Source organism: Aspergillus melleus (genome assembly GCF_016097325.1).
Source record: "Aspergillus melleus strain CBS 546.65 chromosome Unknown contig2, whole genome shotgun sequence".
NCBI classification, from domain to species: Eukaryota; Fungi; Ascomycota; class Eurotiomycetes; order Eurotiales; family Aspergillaceae; genus Aspergillus; species Aspergillus melleus.
Window position 1 is genome coordinate 2,303,201 of NW_025763371.1, and position 18,814 is coordinate 2,322,014.

At 51.3% G+C, this 18,814-nt stretch overlaps 7 protein-coding genes across 11 annotated transcripts; 4 read left to right on the top strand and 3 right to left on the bottom strand.

The window, feature by feature from the left end:
* Positions 1–1,294: 1,294 nt before the first annotated feature.
* LDX57_003596 (uncharacterized protein) lies at positions 1,295–1,789 on the bottom strand (the record flags this gene model as incomplete). Its single annotated transcript, XM_046085247.1, has 1 exon — positions 1,295–1,789. One exon carries the CDS (start codon positions 1,787–1,789, stop codon positions 1,295–1,297), a length of 495 nt encoding a protein of 164 aa, XP_045941210.1.
* A 204-nt stretch (positions 1,790–1,993) lies between these two features.
* On the bottom strand, positions 1,994–2,386 carry LDX57_003597 (uncharacterized protein; the record flags this gene model as incomplete). Its single annotated transcript, XM_046085248.1, has 1 exon — positions 1,994–2,386. The coding sequence occupies one exon, from the start codon at positions 2,384–2,386 to the stop codon at positions 1,994–1,996; it is 393 nt and encodes a 130-aa protein (XP_045941211.1).
* Positions 2,387–3,933: 1,547 nt separating this feature from the next.
* Positions 3,934–4,430, top strand: LDX57_003598 (uncharacterized protein; the record flags this gene model as incomplete). The annotated part of the gene is made up of 2 exons (XM_046085249.1): positions 3,934–4,044; positions 4,119–4,430. The coding sequence occupies 2 exons, from the start codon at positions 3,934–3,936 to the stop codon at positions 4,428–4,430; spliced, it is 423 nt and encodes a 140-aa protein (XP_045941212.1).
* Positions 4,431–4,874: 444 nt separating this feature from the next.
* LDX57_003599 (aldo/keto reductase family protein) lies at positions 4,875–6,481 on the top strand. Its single transcript, XM_046085250.1, has 3 exons — positions 4,875–5,215; positions 5,337–5,769; positions 5,904–6,481. Exons 1-3 carry the CDS (start codon positions 5,164–5,166, stop codon positions 6,382–6,384), a joined length of 966 nt encoding a protein of 321 aa, XP_045941213.1. The 5' UTR covers positions 4,875–5,163; the 3' UTR covers positions 6,385–6,481.
* Positions 6,482–6,976: 495 nt separating this feature from the next.
* Positions 6,977–14,809, bottom strand: hrp3. Of its 2 annotated transcripts, XM_046085252.1 has the most exons (3): positions 14,654–14,809; positions 9,813–14,226; positions 6,977–9,749 (listed from the first exon to the last, which is right to left on the bottom strand). In XM_046085252.1, the coding sequence occupies exons 1-3, from the start codon at positions 14,658–14,660 to the stop codon at positions 9,620–9,622; spliced, it is 4,551 nt and encodes a 1,516-aa protein (XP_045941215.1). In that variant the 5' UTR covers positions 14,661–14,809; the 3' UTR covers positions 6,977–9,619. The 2 variants fall into 2 exon arrangements, with proteins under 2 accessions (XP_045941215.1, XP_045941216.1); XM_046085253.1 differs by having other exon boundaries at positions 6,977–14,226.
* Positions 7,080–8,392, top strand: LDX57_003600 (C2H2-type zinc finger protein; the record flags this gene model as incomplete). The annotated part of the gene is made up of 2 exons (XM_046085251.1): positions 7,080–7,611; positions 7,773–8,392. The coding sequence occupies 2 exons, from the start codon at positions 7,080–7,082 to the stop codon at positions 8,390–8,392; spliced, it is 1,152 nt and encodes a 383-aa protein (XP_045941214.1).
* A 289-nt stretch (positions 14,810–15,098) lies between the features above and the next one.
* RLI1 lies at positions 15,099–18,244 on the top strand. 4 transcript variants are annotated; one of them, XM_046085256.1, is made up of 8 exons: positions 15,099–15,345; positions 15,424–15,448; positions 15,528–15,539; positions 15,603–16,005; positions 16,065–16,226; positions 16,285–16,381; positions 16,435–17,506; positions 17,593–18,244. In XM_046085256.1, exons 1-8 carry the CDS (start codon positions 15,326–15,328, stop codon positions 17,614–17,616), a joined length of 1,815 nt encoding a protein of 604 aa, XP_045941217.1. In that variant the 5' UTR covers positions 15,099–15,325; the 3' UTR covers positions 17,617–18,244. The 4 variants fall into 4 exon arrangements, with proteins under 4 accessions (XP_045941217.1, XP_045941218.1, XP_045941219.1 ...); XM_046085254.1 differs by having other exon boundaries at positions 15,099–15,218; positions 15,273–15,345; positions 16,435–18,244; XM_046085257.1 differs by having other exon boundaries at positions 15,528–16,005.
* The last annotated feature ends 570 nt before the right edge of the window (positions 18,245–18,814 follow it).

The following is an 18,814-nucleotide window of genomic DNA, read 5'->3' on the forward strand; positions in this document are numbered from 1 at the left end:
TGGCATGGGACTTTCATGATTCATTAGCTCGTGGGCTTTTTTGTTCCCGGTGGATGTGCCCTCGCCCCTCTCTGGCCCTTTCATCGTGTCAATTGGCTGATCTGCCCGGCATTCCCGCGCCGATGATTGAGCCCTAATCCTGACGGTGGTATGAAGCCATTCGCATGGATGATGCTGAGTTTTGACCCCATCATTATTTTTTAGTATCTTATTTTATTTTGATTTTTGATTATTGGTTATTTTGTTACTGACTATTTCTTGATCTCATGTCCGAATCGCTTGCGTGGCCATGACATTTCGACCCCATTGCGTATGCATCAACGACAGCAGGCTCTCAAGCGTCTACGAATACCTACTTCCACTTACCTCCCTAGTCCCTAGACGGACTATGGTACCGGACTTCGTTATGTTAGAAGTGCTACACTGTCCTTTGTCTAATACATCAGGACTAGCACATGCTAAATACCAAGGCATTAGTGTAGCAGACTAACATGCGACCAACCTCGGGGAACTAGACTAACTAATCGCTCGCACTATCTACGGTGTGCTCCGTTCTCCGTACGGATTAGAGGGGAAGGAAATTATCACCCTCGGCCTCTTGAGAGGGGGAACTTTGTCCTTGCGCTAGAGTGAAAGTAGCTTGACCAGCTGCATCAGCATTGCGTGGACACGAAGTCGGTTGCTTGAGATGGATGGAGTCGTGATGGGACTCGAGGGATTCTGGCCCCTAGTTCGAGGATTCCCCTTTGGACTTGACGGCGTAAACGAACTACCCCGTAGCCACGATGCAATGAACTTGTTTTTTCGGTGGATTTGTGGGAAAGAATGTTGTAGAAGGACCCCTCCGAGGGTTTTCGCTCGTGGGTTGTAATCGAATCACCCTGCAGGGACTGTAGCCAACTTGCTCACTACCCACTCCGACCCTGTAGTCGACTGTCTTTCGTTCTAGCTTTCCTTGCCCTTGGGTGAACGGTCATGTAGTGGAGTTTCTTCTTGAATGCTGAATGTGATATTGTTTGATTGACTAACCACAATGATTTCTTTGATGATTCGTTTTGTCCCAGCGAGCAGGCGCCATTCCGGTTGCTGGAAATCCATGTTCTGAAGGAAGCGATGCCCAACGCTGGCTGATACGCAGAGCCAATGAGCAACTAACAACAAGCTTCTCTCCAGGTTTGCCGACTTCGCTCTTCTGCAATCTCTCACCTTCTCACTTCCCTCCCCATATCATCAAGTGACAGACAATATGCTCACCCTCTCTCGATGATTCCAGACTCCTGTCCACAGCCAAAGATCAAGTTAGCACCCGCTCAAGCTCCCCCTTCTCCGCCATCTCCTGCAGCACCCTCTCCGCCGTCCTCGTCGCCTCCATCCCCGCCGGCGCACCGCAGTACACCGTCGAGTGCAAAATAGCCTCGCGGATCTCCACCTCGCTCAGACCGTTGTTGATAGCGCCTCGAATATGCATCGCCAGTTCCGGCGTGCGATTCAGCGCCATCAACAGCCCGATATTCATGAGGCTGCGCTGCTTGCGGTCCAGGCCCGGTCGGTTCCAGATATTCCCCCAGGCCCACTCGGTGACCATCTCTTGCATGGGGCTGGAGAAGGCGCTCGCGTTGTTTGCGAGCGTTCGGTCAACGTGCTCGTCGCCTAGCACGGCACGTCGGGTTTGCAGGCCCGTTTGGAAGAGCGCGCTGGGAGATTTTGATGGCTTGCCTGTCTTCCTGGGTGATGACTCGGACGAGGCTGCAGGGTCGGGCTGCTCGGTTTCTATATTGTATTGGATCATCAGCGATGGGTACGGGGTATGAGAGGTAAGCTGCAGTTAGAGATATTATGCTCGGGGAAACAGAGCTTATTGAATTTGCACCGATGGCCCAAAACTGCCCAATTGAGACATCCTGGATGGCCCAAATACAGTCTTGGCATTCCGCCGCCACAGTACTCGACAGACAGATTGGTACGCTCTTGTTTTCACATTCTCTTCGTTTCTTTAATTCCTTTCGTGTGGGGTATATGAAGAGATATCTATACTACCATTTCTGACTTGTTCTGAACATTTAGGCTGCACTGGCGACGACCCTTCAGCTTCCGGCGCCGTCGGCCCCGGCGGTCTCCAGTTGTCATGCGTATCGGAACTGCAAGTGTGCAGGGGTTCATACGTCTGAATGCGCACGAGGCCGGTCTTCCGACTCGTATACATGCGGACCTTATACGGACAGTCGGATCCGCTGCGACACGCGGTGAAGTACTTTTCCGAATTGGCCTTCTCCACCCGAAACGAGGCGTGCAGGTCGAGGGTATGTCGCACCAGCGCATCGCGGGCCTCTTTCATGGAGTTGAATTGCATTCCCACATGCCAGGAGTCGGCCGGAGCTGTGACCATACTGACGGGTGGATAGGAAGAAGAGGATATATGACGGGGACAATTGAGGGAGGGGTTAGACTCTCAGACGAAGCAGAAGCTTCCAATGTGAGGTTTTCCAAAGGTCTCTCTAGCCGAATTGCATTTGCCGACACGCTGGCTTGATTGGCCGCTTACCGTACAACACGGTCCGTACCGGCAGTTTGCGAGATGCGCTTCGACGTCATCGGATGTTTACTTTATACAATGCACGCGGTAGGTATATCAGGCAGCAGAGTATATAGGTACGGTGTAGGTAGTCGACATAATGTTGATGCTCGGCAGATACTCCGAATGGAATCAGTCGGTCATGTCTGGCCTCAGCCCCGATCACACCACACTACCCAAAACTCAGTTCCATGTAGATCTCTGCTAAAAACCCTAAATTGTTCGTTCGATAGGATAGGATTATCAATGATTCAATCTGCTCCTTGGGATGTTTGACACGCCCATCGCTGCACCATGATACGTTCCCCCAATCTGGTTAGCGCGTTACGGACACTTAGGCCTGAGGCGTCAACTCCCCCGGAGTACCTATACTTCCCTCGCTCTCCCTCTCTCCCTTCCGATCTTTCATGCTTGCTCCTTTCTCGTTATCCCTCGCGATGCGTATCGCCAAACCCAGATGCTCGATGCAGTCACCCCTGAGATTTGATCTTTCTAGTGGCTAGCGAATATCGCATCCACGAGTCTCCAACGCGACCGTGGCTACTTTTCCCACGCCACGCCATACTATCCCATACTACCCATGGGCTGGCCCACAACATTGTTCGTTTCGTTGCGATGGACTGCAGCACACTCATTATGCATTCCATCGCGCTGTCGAGGAAATCATCAACGGTGGCAAGAACAATGCCAATTCGCGACACGAAGAGGCGGTCGTCCCCCGCCCTACATGGTTTGACATCTGAGGAATGTAGCGGTGTCATTCCTTTCTAGGGGCGTCGCTCCCCATCCTTCTCCCTCGTGGGAGGGAAACCCTACCTAGGTTCTCTCGCGACGTGACTGATCGAGGGATGTAATGGAGTGACTCCTTAGAGATTCGGTCGCTATTGTCCTCTAGCATATGGGTGATTGATCCGGGTATAGTCGTGGACTAAGCGTCTTGCTTGGTTGCACCGCTGAGGCTGGTATATGATGCCTCTGGCTGGTTGTCTAGCCGGCCCGCCATTGGGCTGATCTGGTATGTAGAATGCAGAGGCCGCTGCATTCGAGCCAAGCTAGGGTCTATGTCCATGGTGTCGAGACGTGTGGTATCTGCAGGCGCGATCACCCCAGCCGACTTCCATTCCACGCTGCGGCAGAGTATCTGCACATTGCACAAGGGGACAAGGAGGCTCTTCGAGGGTATATTAAGGGCCTTCAGGCTCTGTCCTCTGTTGATCTTCATTCAATCCATCGGTTAACTCTATTGCTACTTTAACTTTCCTTTGGCAGTTATAAGTCGAGAATTTCTCGTCTGGATACTTTGATCTACAGAAGATACTTGATTACTTGGTTATCGTGAAGATATCCCACTTTCCGTCACAATGGTTTCGTTTATCAGGCCGTCGTCATTTATTGGCCTCCTTGTCTTGACCTGCTTGGTCTTGTCGTCTGTCAGCAACTCACACCCTCTTCTTCGACGATCTCCCAGTCCTGTATGTCGCCCTGACCCTACATAACCCCAGTCATCCCTACAAACAGACAGACTGCTAACCACCTAACTCTATAGGCAAACTACCCCGGCAGCGACGACATCGTGAGCGACATTCTCTCTGGGCTCGGCTTCGAAAACCTAGCCAAGCTCAACCACTGGAAGAGCTGGCAAGACCCGGACGTGATTGACGATAGCAATTCCACCACGCCCACCAGCACGGAGCACGAAAACCAAAACAGCAACACCAAGGATGTGAACAAGCAAAAGCAGTCGGACCTGGTCAACCCTGCGAAGGACCCCCTCGGCTTTATGAGCAGCGTCTTCGGCCTCCTGTCGCATCGGTTCTCGGAGGCCATGAACAGCAGGGATGAGCATACGTTGCATTAGGGTTGTATCGTGTTGAAAAGGTGATGATGATGGTGTATACTGGGCTTTATCTTGATGTCTTATGTCTTTCCTTTTCTTGTTTCTTGCTGTCTCCCTCCTTACCTCTTCCTCTCTGAACACTCCTCGTCTGGAGTCCGACCATGTCCTTCCTTGAACAGAATTTTCCAGCGGCGTTTATGAATTGACGACAAAAATGGTGCGAGAATGGTGGTTACATTAGCTTAACTTAATACAATACAATACTCTATGATCCATTCATATTCTTTCCAGCTGTTATGCACCGGACATAAACGTTTAAATTCCGTCAAGCTTTTTTCTGTCTCGCCCTTAACCCCGACATTAGACCAGCTTAATTCCGATCCATAATGGACTTGTCTTTCGGATTCCGAGAAAAAATGCGCAAAATAGCGAAGCGAAGAGAATAGTAATAGTAATGATCAGTGGGTGGTGATTATCTTCTTCCTCCTTCGGAAAGCGTCGACCCAAGAAAATGACGTGGGATGCGGGGAGTGAGGAGCGTAGGTAGAAGTAACTCTATCGGTGGAAGAAGCTTCTCCGTTTCTGAGTTCTTTTTTAGTCTTGAGCCCCCCTCCCTCTCTTGCTCGAACAGCTTCTGTTTCTCTCGTCCAGTGGGGAATTGATCATCTACCTTCCTTAGTATCTCAATTGAATTTGTTCTCTGCATTTGCTATTCTACTTGAGAAAGAGACTTCTAGAATAGACCGAATTGAGAATGCCTACCCTCGTTGGACAAGATGTCGGCCATACAGGCTATGGAATGATGAGTATGTTCTCTTCACCCTCCTTGATTCCAATTCATACGAATGAGTGACTTCCAACTGCATTGAGCTCATTCACCCTGCCCTACCCCATACATCTATACGCAACAAATTAACACCCCCCAAGGAATGACATGGGTCCCCTCCCCACCCCCACCAACCACCTACTTTCCCGCCCTCAACGAAACCCTCACACTGGGCGCCAACTTCTGGAACGCCGGCGAACTCTACGGCACGCCCGATTACAACTCCCTGCACCTCCTGCACGCCTACTTCTCGGCGTACCCGGAGAAAGCGACGCAGGTGGTGCTCAGCGTCAAGGGCGGGTTGGTGCCGGGGACGTTGCGGCCGGACGGCTCGGAAGAGAATATCCGGCGCAGTGTGGATGAGTGTTTGAGGGTTCTTGGGGGGACGAAGAAGATCGATTTGTTTCAGTGCGCAAGGCAGGATCCGGGGACGAGTGTTGAGCAGACGGTGGGCGTGTTGAAGGCGTTGGTGGAGGAGGGGAAGATTGGGGGGATTGGGTTGAGTGAGGTGGATGCGGAGACGGTTAGGAGGGCGTAAGTTTTCCCTTCTTTTTTCTTTCTCTCTTTCTTTCTGTTTGTTGGTGTTGGTGTTGTCTACGGGAGATTGATTCCTTCCGGTTGATGGGAAGGGGGTGACTACGGGACTGGACTGGCTAACTGGAATGCAGACACAAGGTCCATCCGATCGCGGCAGTCGAGGTCGAGCTATCTCTCTGGGACACCGCCATCCTCGAGAACGGCGTTGCCAAGGTCTGCGCGGAGCTCGACATCCCCGTTGTGGCGTACTCGCCCCTAGGACGAGGTGTGTTGGCCGGCGCGTTTACGAGCCTATCCGAGATCCCCGAGGGCGACTACCGCAGAGGTCTCCCCAGGTTCCAGGACGAGGCGATGAAACAGAACATCAAGCTCGTGCATGCGGTCAATGACCTGGCTGTCCAGAAAGGCGTGGCCCCTGTTCAGATCGCATTGGCGTGGGTGCTCAGCCTGAGTGGTCGGCCGGGAATGCCCACCATCATCCCGATTCCTGGCGGCACGACGATCGACAAGATTACGCAGAATATGCAGGGAGTTCCTCGCTTCTCTGATGCGGAGATGGCGGAGATTGATGCCATTTTGAAGCAGAATGAGCTCGTGGGGGCCAGATATTAAGAACGTGATACGAAATGGAGACGGTTTAGATTATGCGGTATAAATACCGTGGGTATATGGTTCGAGTAAAGTTATTAGAGGGATTGAAATTCAATAGAGATAATTGATTGCATTGTTTAAGCTCTTCTAGTACCTGTAAAGTCTATTGCTGTCAGCTTGGTATTCACATGAGACCATCAACAAGTTCGATAAGAAGCAAACAACAAAGTCAGATCAAGTGTAGAATAGTCAACAAGCAATCTCACAGACCCGTAAGAGTTAGGAGATTGTCTGATTTGCAGAATTCTTGATAATTCATCATAAAGTGGAGGAACGAGCAAACACAAAATAAGCAGAAGAGTAGAAAACCATAACGTACCGAGTGAATGCTGTTGGACTTGAATACTAGTCAATGGGAAAACAGTTATTAGTACAAATCGACGATACAATGACCTGGTAGATCGATGACATTGTGGTTCTTGAGGTGCGAGAGAGAAAGAGAAGAAGAAAAGCCGAGAAATTCTGTGCGCGTTTTTCCGCCGCAATGGCCTCATCACGTGCCCGCGGTATACTCGAGCGGCGCCCAGCCTCAACTCCAACCGGCGATCCGTCTAGATGCCTCGTCGCCCCTTCACCCTTGGCGTGCTGCCTCCCGTTTCACTCCCTCGTTCCTCTCGACCGACTCCCTAAAGCTCTACCACTTCCGATCACCCCCAATGGCTGAATCTCCGGGCTCTCCCCTCTCCTCCATCGTTTCCGACGACATGTCGGACCGCGAGACTGAAAAGCAGCCCTTCTCGCCCTCGGCGTCCAACTTACCTCCCTCCAAACGTCGTCGCACCGGCGTCGCGACCTGGGATCGCAACACCCCCGTCTCAACGACCTTCCAGGATGACATGCCGCCGCCGTCTCCCTCGAGCACCATCTCGTCCGACACCTCGGGCGACATCCCCAACTCTCCCGGCACCTGGGCCCTCATCGGCGGCAGCCAGGATGACGACTATAGCGGCCAAGGTAACGACCAGGTCACCGTGTGTCGCTGGGATGGATGCGATGTCGGAGATCTAGGGAATATGGACGATCTCGTCCAGCACATCCACAACGACCATGTCGGCAGCCGACAAAAGAAGTACTCCTGTGAATGGTCCGATTGCACTCGAAAGGGTCAAACGCACGCCAGCGGCTACGCACTGCGCGCCCACATGAGAAGCCACACCAGAGAGAAACCGTTCTATTGTGCGCTACCAGGTGAGTCAAACACACATGACTTTTTGTCTTGCTTTCCCGTTTACCCCCCTTCTTCCTTTTCATTCCCTTCATCCCAACAAAGAAATTATCTCACTTTAGAATCATTCGTCCCCTCTCGATCAAAGAAATGGCGCAACTAACCTGTCCAATCTTCATCGCAGAATGTGATCGCAGCTTCACCCGATCCGACGCCCTCGCCAAACACATGAGAACCGTCCATGAGACCGAGGCCCTCCGCCCGTCCGACCCGGTCCCCAAGCATCACAACGTCCCCGCGTCCGCGGCCGGCACCCCTGCCGGAACGCCAGCCAGCAAGCTCCAACGCATCAAACTCAAGCTATCGCAACCCCCGAAGGAAGACCCAGACCGGTACAGCGAAAGCGCCGCCGACGAGACGGCAAACACAGACCTCGATGAGCTCGAGGATCCCGAGTTGAACCCGGACCTGGGCTTCGACGAACACGAGCTCGCGCTGCCCCCGACGCAACTGTATCGCGTTCTGCGGCGACAGATCCACTGGGCCGAGAAAGAAGGCGTCAAGATACGGGCCGAGTGGGAGAAGATCAAACCAAAGCGGAAGCAGGCTTGGTTGGAGAAAGATGCCGTCTTTGACGATGTCATCGATGCTCAGCTTCGATTGTTCACGGCCCTGGTGGGCAGCGATACTGGACCTGTCGCATCCGTTGTCACAAATGGTGCCGAAAAGGTCCATAACCCGTCAGATGCCGCGGAGAAGGAGGCACCGTCTAATAATGTAGACGCGGGCTCTGTTCCTTCGTGAGGCTTTGCCCTCCGTCCTCTTTCTTTCTTCATCCATCTTTGCTATATCCTCTTGTCCCCTCCATTACCGTCCGCCTTGTTACACCCACCTTCAACACTTCTATATTCCTTGTTTACCTCTCTAAAGTGCTATCAAAGCAAGACAAACCCTATACCCATATACTTTTACTCCATCTACTCTCCGACACCTCCGAATCTACCTTACTACGTCTAATCTCCCCTTGGTCTTGTCCTTCCTCCCTCCTTCGGTTTCAGCCTCCAGAGCACACTTCCGTCCTCTCTTTTCCCCTTCCTTTCCTTTTCTTCATCTTTTCTTAGGCCTACGAGAGTTATATTATCTGTATCTGCTGATGTGTATTCTATCTTGATTCTTTCCTACTGAAGCGTCTTCAAAAATAATTCGAATTATTTCGCTGGTAACAGTTTACTTTCTCCTTTCCATATGATCATGTAGATTAATCATATCATTCTGTCCTTAGTGTGAAGATCCTTGGATACTTTTCATTAACCCGATAGGGTTACCCGACTATGAACACAGGATCAAGCAGACAAACACTGCCGGTGTAAAATGATATAACATAGTATAATATAATGCACAGGGAATTCCAGTCCGTCCATTGGGAAATTTTGCAAAAAGGATCGAACATCAAACATCGAACAGAAGTCTAGGAAAGTGCCACATATAAGACACAACAGTGTCCCAACACAAAATGCCTGAACCCCAAACGGTGGAAATCAACCAGGAGCCCACAGACCTTTCCAGTAAGTCGGTAAGTTACATGAATAAAACAATGTGGGAAACATCCACCCACAGGGCCAGCGCCAATGAAGGGCGTCCCAGTGTCGGGATGTTTGGTCAACCACATGAAGAAAGAGAGAAGAGAAGAAAATAACAGGAGCGAGATCCATCGCGCCCACGGCAAGTATGGGGGGACCATATCGCTAGAAAAACACGAGTCAAAAACATGATGCAAAGCCCAACGCGCCAATCGGGGGGGACAATGCTGTATGTAAGATAGTTAGATGGAAAGACCAAAGTCATGCAGAGAATAAAGAAAATAAATCATAACAAATCCACTCATGCTCAACACTCCTTCGTAGATCATACCGGACGCCGTCGCCATGCTTTCCCAATGATGCATATGTACCTCGAAAATCAAAAAAAGACTCCGTAGAAGCAAGCAGAAATCCACAAGACGCTTTTGCTGCACGTTGGACACGCCCGAGTCTAGTTCCCATTTGACGTGGGCTTGGCTGCGGTCGGTTCCTTTTTAACAGCCCTGAGTTTTTGATACATTTCTTGAAGTTTGTTTCCTCCTGCCTCCTTATTAGGCCAATAATTGACAGCAACGAAATGCCTGATTCGAATGTCAGTGGTTAAGTCCGGAACAATATGCCGAATTTATCCAGAATAAACATACCATAGACGAGTATCAAGGGAAGAAATGGAGCTGTCCCCTTGCAAGTTGCGGTCTATAAAATCGCCAATCTTTTGGAGCAGACTCCGAAGCTCAAGGGCACGCTCAGTCTTGTTGGCGAAATTCTCCTTCGTGACCCCTGAGACGCGTTTCAAGTCATCGCGGATAGGTCTGAAGAACAAGCGAGCAACGTCTTCCTTCGCGGTCGAGTGCCCGTTCTCGCTGTTTTTGCGGCGGCGCACATCCTCACTCGAAACATCAGATGTCCTATGACGGGGACGATCGCTATCATGCACCGACCTGGGTCGGGAGTCATGGCTCGGTGTGTTATGGCGCTCAGAACTATCGCGGATACCACGGGTATTGGAACGGTGCCTGGACCGGTCGAATTCACGGTGGCCTTTGCGCGAGATAGAAGGCGCCGGTGACGCCGATACACTGATGCTTGCATTGTTACGAGACCCTTTCCGGTTGTTTCGATGGTGGTTTTCGACGGCCCGCTTGACATTGACATTCGCGCCATTGGTGGCTTTATCTCTCAAGACAGACAAGAGGTAATCCGCACGCCGAACAAGATGCACGGCTCCGGGAGATTTGGTAGACTTATCCTCGGCATTCATACGTTCTGTCTTTCGTTCAACGCGATGCTCTTCAAGGAAGAATTTATCGCCAAGAGCGAGATCTGGATCGTCTCGGATTTGCGTCCATGCGCCATAGCCGTGTCGTGCAATGCCGATGCACAGCATGCCATCTTCCCGTGCCCCCCATGAACACGTGTAATCAGCTGCCTTGGTGGCTTCTGGTACACGGAAGCTTTTAGGGTCCGTGACCGAGGTGACTGTCTCTTTAAGAATGCGCATCTCATTGGGTCGTTCAACAATGGTGTAGGCATTTAGACGCTTCACACCATTGTGGTCGAAGAGAACGGCCTTCTTTTCCTTCTTCGTTGGCATCTTGCCCGCATTCTCAAGAGCCTCCATTCGCTCAACATCCTCTCGTACAAGGGTAGCCGCCTTCTCCGTGATCTCCCGAAGAGCTGATAAAACAGTTTCTTTGTCGCGGTCAAGCAAACGCGCTTCGCGGATAATGTCATCTTCCCGATTATCGATGTCGCAGTAGCGCAAGTACGCTTTCAACAGATTACGGTACTCTTTTTCAACGAGAGGACGTTTCGGATCAGACTGGGGCGCTGAATCGGAGTCGTCACCAATACCATCCATGCTGACCTGGGCTCTTGCTCGTCTCTTAGCCTTCCGCTCTTCACGAATGTCCCGTTCCTCTGTGGGGACAACGCGTTTTCGCGGTCGGTTTTGTTCAATGACTTCCGCGAGATAGCGCTCATCGGCTTTCTTCTTTTCCTCGGCCTTGATTTCCTCCAGCTGGTCTTTCGGAATGATATCATCCCACGTGAGATCATCCACTTTGATATCAACATAATCAAAAGCTTTGAGGAACTCTTCACCTCCATCTGCTTGGATTTCCTCGGCTTGTTCAGTCTGGTGCAATTCGGCGTTTGCAAGAACCGAGTCAATGTCGAGCTGCTCGAGCTTTTCTTGATTACCCGTTTGCTCAAACATTCTTTGTCCACGACGCTTGAGGATGCGAGAGATGTCATCTGTCGAATTGGGTTCACCCATAGAACGGGCCATCTTGTTCTGGATTTCAGTAGCTTCCTTGTCGGTGACACCACGCTGAATGGTGATGAACTCAAGAAGTAGTTTGTTCCGGGCACGCTCAATCACCTCCTCTTCCACGGTATCCTTGGAAACCAAACGATACACGCTGACGGGTCGAGTTTGACCGATCCGATGTGCTCGAGCCATAGCCTGAAGATCGGCTTGGGGATTCCAGTCCGAGTCGAACAAGACCACAGTATCCGCGGTCATAAGGTTGATTCCAAGACCACCGGCCCTAGTGGAGAGAATGAAGGCAAAATCGCTACTTCCAGGGGCGTTGTAATGTTCGATGGCGAGACGACGAGATGACGCGGCAATTGTTCCATCAAGACGTTGGTAGGTATAGCCCCGGTAGTCCATGTATTCACCAAGTAGATCGAGCATTTTCACCATTTGGCTGAAGATCAGAACTCGGTGGCCGTCTCGTTTGAGCTTCGCAAGAAGCTGGTCAAGAAGCATCATTTTTCCGCTACTCGTGATCATAGCTCGCAATAAATCCTCTCGTCGTGTGCTACCTTCCAAGATCCTTGCCTCGGCATTGGGGAACATGAACGGATGGTTACTTGCTTTCTTGAGTTCCATCATGATGTTCAGCAAAGATTGCTTTTGCCCCTTGGCGCCCTCGTTCAAGGCAGCATAATTTTTGGTCAAAATGTTCTTGTAGTATTCCAGCTGTATATCCGAGAGTTCCACTCGGATAATCTTTTCAGTCTTAGGAGGCAGGTCTGATTCCACTTTAGATTTCGTGCGACGCAACATGAAAGGTTGAATGGCCTTCGTCAATTCTGCGAGCTTCTCGGAAGCCGCCTCGGCGTTCAAGTCCATGTCCACGTCGATCTCTACAAGGCCAGGGTTCAAGAAATCCAGCAGAGCAGATAGTTCAGCAAGGTTGTTCTGAATGGGGGTTCCCGTGATAAGAAGGCGAGAAGGGGCCCTGAATTCTAGCAATTTCTGGTATAACTGAGACTCCCGGTTCTTGAGACGATGGGCCTCGTCGACAGCCATGAACTGCCACTTGAACTGGCTGAGGAAAGCCGAATCTTGCAGTACATATTCATACGTCGTGAGGAGAACGTTGAACTTCGGCCGCTTGGGATTATCATCCACCATAAGCTCATGCTCTCGAAGAACGGCGCGAGCAGCTTCGTTGCCGTTATAGACAACGTAGTTCAAGTCGGGAGTCCAATTATCAAACGTCTCCGCCCATGAGGGCATAGTGGACAGGGGAACGACAACGACGAAAGGGCCCTGCTGACGCCGAACGTGGCGAAGCCAATTGATGAACGCGACGGTCTGCACAGTTTTACCCAGACCCATCTCGTCGGCAAGGACAACGTTGCGGTTCTTCACCCAGTTGAAAGCCATGAAGTTGACTCCCTTTACCTGGAACTCTTTCAACTCCCCATTCTGTAAGAAACTAGGCGTGCCCTTGATGGTCTCAAAGGACTTCCGTGTGGCAGGGTTTGATTCTGTCTTGTCCGAGACGGGAGGACGGGAGGAGCGATCTAGAAAACGGTCTATTTCGCGTTGAGCGATCTTACTGACGAGGTCTTCGGCCTCCCATGTACACGAGTCGTACAATAGGCGCTTCCACTTCACGAAGTACTCGGTTTCTTCGTCCCCGTCTCGCATACCGATCACTCTCTCAACTTGTTTGTAGTCCTCAATAGCGTCTACGTCTCTTTCTCGATCAAGATTCCACTTTTCTCTGTCCTCGGGGGGCACGCCTTCTTCCTGGTTCAGCCGAATATCTTCGTAAACAGCTCTGCGAATGTAGTTGTCAAGCCGGCGCACACTCCGGCAATTTGCGAGAGAATCGGTAGTTTCCCACGTAGCATGATAGTGGGACTTGTCTTGCCATTTAATGTAGTACTCGAAATCATGGCGCCCAAGGTTGGGATCAGTCAGTTCGACACCTTCCTTGAGGCGATGATTGAGCACGACATCAATCGCCGGGCGATCATCCTCCACGGTGTTGACCCAGTAATTTTGTGTGAGGTCCTCGGGATCATCCTCGAACATGGAGTCATCATCATCCTCGTTGTAGTTGGAGACCTTAGAAGCATTTCTGGTGGAAAAGCGGACTTCGGCGTGAGAAGGTTGGTTCGCAGAGGCTTGAAGAAGTCGCCGACGCTTCGCTTTACTTGTGCGAGCGCGGCTTCCCCCATACTCATCGCTATCTGACTCTTCTGAGTAGGGCGACTGAGTAGCGGAACGCGAGGGGCGCTTTGACGACGGCTGCGAGGCCACGGGGCGCCGACGCTTGGAGCGAGGTGCCACTGCATCTGACTCGGAGTCAGAAGGCGACTCGGCCAACTGACGCGTCGTGCGTGCTCGTCCGCTTCGCCGTAACCCATACAGATCGGGGTTCTGTCTCATGTAGTCCGATTCATTAACCGACGGTGACTTCCGTTTCGAGCCGCGTTTGGCATCGGGTGATGAATCTTCAGCGCTGGAGTGGCTGCTGCCATTCAAGCTGTTCTCCATCGGAAAGTCATCGTCGTCACCCTCGGCATCGAAGAAACCGGTATGGTATGACTCGTCCGCAGCATCCGCTTCGGGTGAGGAGTCGCGAGCGACATGGTGCACCGGTGAAGCGGCGGATTCGCTCTCGCTGTCACTGGAGGCTAGTTGATCCTTAATGCTAGCGGGCTCGGAGGTAGGAGAGGCCGAATAGCCATTGGTAAATGCCATTGTCGTCATCGAGGGTTCGGAGGAGGATGGGATCACCACGCCAGTCGCTATTGAAGGAGCAGGACATCAGCATTGAAGCTCAGGACAAGCTCGGGGGTGGAAGCAAGACGCAGTCAGGGCTAAATCAGTGTTACGCGACCCGAAATTTGCCCAATACAAGCTCGATCGACCAGGACAAGAAGGTAGGAGATGGGGCATAAAGATTGAGGATGATCTCGATGGATGGTTTGATGAAACGCGACGGAAAGAGTCGGTGGGCAGATGACAGCAGCACGAGGGGAAACGAGCCCAAAATAGTGTCTAGGGAAGGAAATCATCCAGACCTTGACCTTAATGGACTCAAGAAAACCTCCAGGTACGATCTGGAGAGAAATCCTGGTATTCTTCGGTGGGTCGAGGCCGTGGAGAAGTACCCCAGGCGACAGAACCTGGACACGTTGGGGAAAAACTAGAAAAGCAAAATAAAAAACTCACAGTCCATAGCTTGGTGACCCCGAAGGAGGTGAGAATGAGGGGAATAATGGTGGTCAAAATAAGGGAAAAGGTGGGGGAGGGGGTGGGCTGGAAGGGTGTGGAGGAACAGCGAGGCGATGGAAGGAATATGATGAGAGAGTAGGAAGAGAGTTGTACGTCGGCTGGAGGTGAGCGAGTCGCCGGGACGCATTGGCTGGGCTGCCTGAGCCTTCAGGCGGCCACAAGCCGCCATGCTCCGTGGGGTTTAGCGCCCTAACAAGCGAGCCTCCCATAGGTCGGGCGGGTCGCCCCCTCACGTGGTCTACGGCATCGGCGGAACCGTTTCTCCGAGAAGATTCTGGTGGCGGCGCGAGGGGCCAATCAGCGCCGCCCGAAATAATGCAGCGCGGGATGCTGCCTGAGGCACTGCCCACAATGCCCGACATAGTTTTCCATCGCTCCAGAGCCCCTCTTTCAAGCATCGTTTCTCCCTGCTCGCGACCTGGTGGCTCCCTGTTTACGCGGTTCTCGGGCATCTCCTGCTTCTGGCTAGTCCCACGAGTGCAGTGCCATCTTTTTGTGTCCGGTAGAGCCCTCGTTCTACCTCAATTTTGCAACTCTTTCACTAATTTCCTTCAAGACATCGATCTTCCGGTTTCCCTTTGCGGGTCGATTCCCAGTTGAATAGGCATCATGTCTGACAAGCTTACTCGGTAAGCCTTCGTTACGACCTTGCAACCCTTCTGCAACTCGGCGCCTGGTGCTAATCGATCTTTTTTCTCTCTCAATAGTATTGCCATTGTCAACAGTGACAAGGTTAGTATATACTACCCCGCTGCCTGCCGTCAGGAGCGCAATCCTTTTGCTCACACAGATCCTTTTCTATTCTTTATAGTGCAAACCGAAGGTACGAGACTCTCTTAGCAGCATCCGCCGGTTGTTCCCTCGTCCATGATACTCATATTCCCAGAAATGTCGTCAAGAATGTAAAAAGTCTTGCCCTGTCGTCCGTACGGGTAAGCTGTGTATCGAAGTTTCTCCGGAATCAAAGATCGCCTTCATCTCCGAGCGCCTATGTATCGGTTGCGGTATCTGTCCCAAGAAGTGTCCTTTCGGTGCGATCCACATCATCAACTTGCCAACCAACCTGGAAACCCAGGTCACCCACCGTTATTCCGCCAACAGCTTCAAGCTTCACCGTCTCCCGATGCCCCGTCCCGGTCAGGTTCTCGGTCTGGTTGGAACAAACGGTATCGGAAAGAGTACTGCTTTGAAGATTCTCAGCGGCAAGCTGAAGCCTAACCTTGGACGTTATGACAACCCCCCCGACTGGGAGGAAATCTTGAAGTACTTCCGTGGATCCGAATTGCAGAGTATGTCAACCCAGCAAGTCGCCTGCAGAACACGATTCAATGGGTTCTAACCAGCGCAGACTACTTCACCAAGGTCCTCGAGGATAACCTGAAGGCTGTCGTGAAGCCTCAGTATGTCGACCAGATCCCCAGGGCAGTGAAGGGCCCTGTCAAGAACGTCGGCGAGCTCATTAAAGCCCGTTCTCAATTGGACAACATGGAGCACATCCTGGAGAGCCTCGGTACGTGGTCTTTTTCCACAGTTGAGATCCTCCCTTGTACATACTAACCCTTCTGTAGAGCTCAAGCAGGTCCGTGACCGTGATATCGACCATCTTTCCGGAGGAGAGCTTCAGCGTTTCGCCATCGGTTTGGTCTGTGTTCAGAAGGCTGATGTGTAAGCATCTATCAATACATGTCCCCTCCGGTCCAAGTACTAATGCGATACAGTTACATGTTCGACGAGCCGTCCTCTTACCTTGATGTCAAGCAGCGTTTGGCCGCTGCCCGTGTTATCCGGGAGCTTCTGCGACCCGACGACTACGTCATCGTTGTCGAGCACGATTTGTCCGTCCTTGATTATCTTTCTGATTTCGTCTGTGTGCTTTACGGAAAGCCTGCTCTATATGGTGTTGTTACGCTGCCTGCTTCTGTTCGTGAAGGTATCAACATCTTCTTGGATGGTCACATTCCGACGGAGAACCTGCGATTCCGTGAGGAGTCCCTCACTTTCCGTCTTACGGAGGCTGGCGATGATTTCATGGCCGACAAGGGCCGTGCTTTCGCTTATCCTAGCATGGAGAAGACCCTGGGTAACTTCCACCTGAAGATCGACGCTGGTAGATTCACAGACTCTGAAATCGTGGTCATGATGGGAGAGAACGGAACCGGAAAGACCACTTTCTGTAAGATGCTTGCTGGCGCCGAGAAGCCCGACGACGGCAAGTCGGTCCCTCGCATGAACATCAGCATGAAGCCCCAGAAGATCACCCCCAAGTTCCAGGGCACCGTTCGTCAACTGTTCTTCAAGCGTATCAAGGCTGCTTTCCTGTCGCCGCAGTTCCAGACCGATGTTTACAAGCCGCTTCGCATTGACGACTTCATTGATCAGGAGGTTCAGAACCTGTCTGGTGGTGAATTGCAGCGTGTCGCCATTGTCTTGGCCCTTGGTCTCCCTGCCGACATCTACTTGATTGACGAGCCTAGTGCCTACCTTGACTCTGAACAGCGTGTTATTGCCGCGAGAGTCATCAAGCGTTTCATTATGCACTCCAAGAAGACCGCCTTCATCGTCGAGCACGATTTCATCATGGCTACCTATCTCGCCGACCGAGTGATTGTCTTCGACGGTAAGCCGTCCGTTGATGCCCACGCCAACGCCCCCGAATCCTTGGTTACTGGTTGCAACAGTTTCCTGAGGAACCTGGATGTCACCTTCCGTCGGGATCCCAACAGTTACCGCCCTCGTATCAACAAGTACGACAGTCAAATGGACCAAGAACAAAAGTTGGCTGGCAACTATGTAAGTACCCCAAATAGGACGGTTCTTTCGCCGTACCTACCTTAGTCTGGTGGCGCCCGGACTATGCTAACATTTGTCATCAACAGTTCTTCCTGGAAGAAGAGAGTTGAAGAGGTTGTTCCTGGAAAGCATGACCGCGATCATCACAGGCGCGATGATCGCGACTCCCGCCGTCGGCAATACAAACGTCGCGGGGAATGGAGAAACCTTCATTTAATGGCGTTTTTCGGCGTTATGAAGGCTTCAGCTCAACATAGGCGACGGGGTCGCCGTGGTGTGCGCCTCACCGATGATATGGATGGTGCTACTGATGAGGAAGATGGTGACGATGACGACGATCTCGACTAAAGACAGTGGTTTTTTAAACAAACTCCCTGTTCCTGTCCACGCTTTGCTGCGTCCGGATCTCGTCGCCTCCTCTTGTGTGCACCCCCTGCTCTTCTATCGGTTAAAGATACTCCGTCTCCAGGATTTTTTGGTCTTTCCAAGAATGCTGGGGACATAGGACCCCGATCCATGAGGGCTTTGCTTGGGTTACGGTTTCTGGTTGGCGTGATCATGCCGGAGTTGTGTCTGTCAAAAGTTTGAATGATTCTATGATATGAATGGTCTCATCGGCCTGCATGTTTTAAGGATTCAGCACTGATGGCTGGAACTAGGTTAGCTACTTTTTTTTTTCACTGTCTATAGATACTTGCGTGTGTATACACGGGATTTTATAGTTGATCTACCTTGAATTTTGAATTTTATCTTCTATATATTGACTTCTTGGTTCGTTGAATATGCTTGTGTTGTACCGTTTTGGTTGAGTTACAGCACGGTACAACACATTTTCTGTAAATTCAGTTTCGCTTGAAGAAATGGGCATGGATATATATTGGCAGAGAATACTGTAATTTTCTTTGTCGTTGCTTGCCTATCATGGTTCTGAACCTACTGTAGAGGCATTCCTAGGAGCAACACCCTTTCCGTAGCGATATATATTCAATGGTGAGAAATCGTAAAACACTCACCTATCCCGTGTTCTGTGTTGAGAAGTCAGAGAATCTCTCATTTAGTGTTCTCTCTTATCTCAAGAGAAACCCCATCACTTTCATATGGACTGAGTTTACATCTGACTACGCTCAGGCTCATACTTTTGGCCGAGAGGCCCCCTACGCCAACTGAGGCACGGAGGGATTTGCTATTCTGTCCCAAGATCTGGCAATTAGATGCATCAAGGGATACTCCTACTAATGTATTTTTTCAGTCTGCACATAGTTCAAGTTGATTCGTATATGGATATGTCCCGCTTCGTACAACAACTGC

Excerpts from the sequence above, each read along its gene's own strand:
- LDX57_003599 (XM_046085250.1), top strand. The coding sequence starts at position 5,164 with ATGCCTACCCTCGTTGGACAAGATGTCGGCCATACAGGCTATGGAATG. Across the intron at positions 5,216-5,336 it reads TACAGGCTATGGAATGATGA|GAATGACATGGGTCCCCTCC; the intron begins GTATGTTCTCTT and ends ACACCCCCCAAG. Across the intron at positions 5,770-5,903 it reads GCGGAGACGGTTAGGAGGGC|ACACAAGGTCCATCCGATCG; the intron begins GTAAGTTTTCCC and ends ACTGGAATGCAG.
- hrp3 (XM_046085252.1), bottom strand. Across the intron at positions 9,750-9,812 it reads TCCCTTGATACTCGTCTATG|GCATTTCGTTGCTGTCAATT; the intron begins GTATGTTTATTC and ends CATTCGAATCAG.
- RLI1 (XM_046085254.1), top strand. The coding sequence starts at position 15,326 with ATGTCTGACAAGCTTACTCG. Across the intron at positions 16,227-16,284 it reads GCACATCCTGGAGAGCCTCG|AGCTCAAGCAGGTCCGTGAC; the intron begins GTACGTGGTCTT and ends ACCCTTCTGTAG. Across the intron at positions 16,382-16,434 it reads TGTGTTCAGAAGGCTGATGT|TTACATGTTCGACGAGCCGT; the intron begins GTAAGCATCTAT and ends AATGCGATACAG.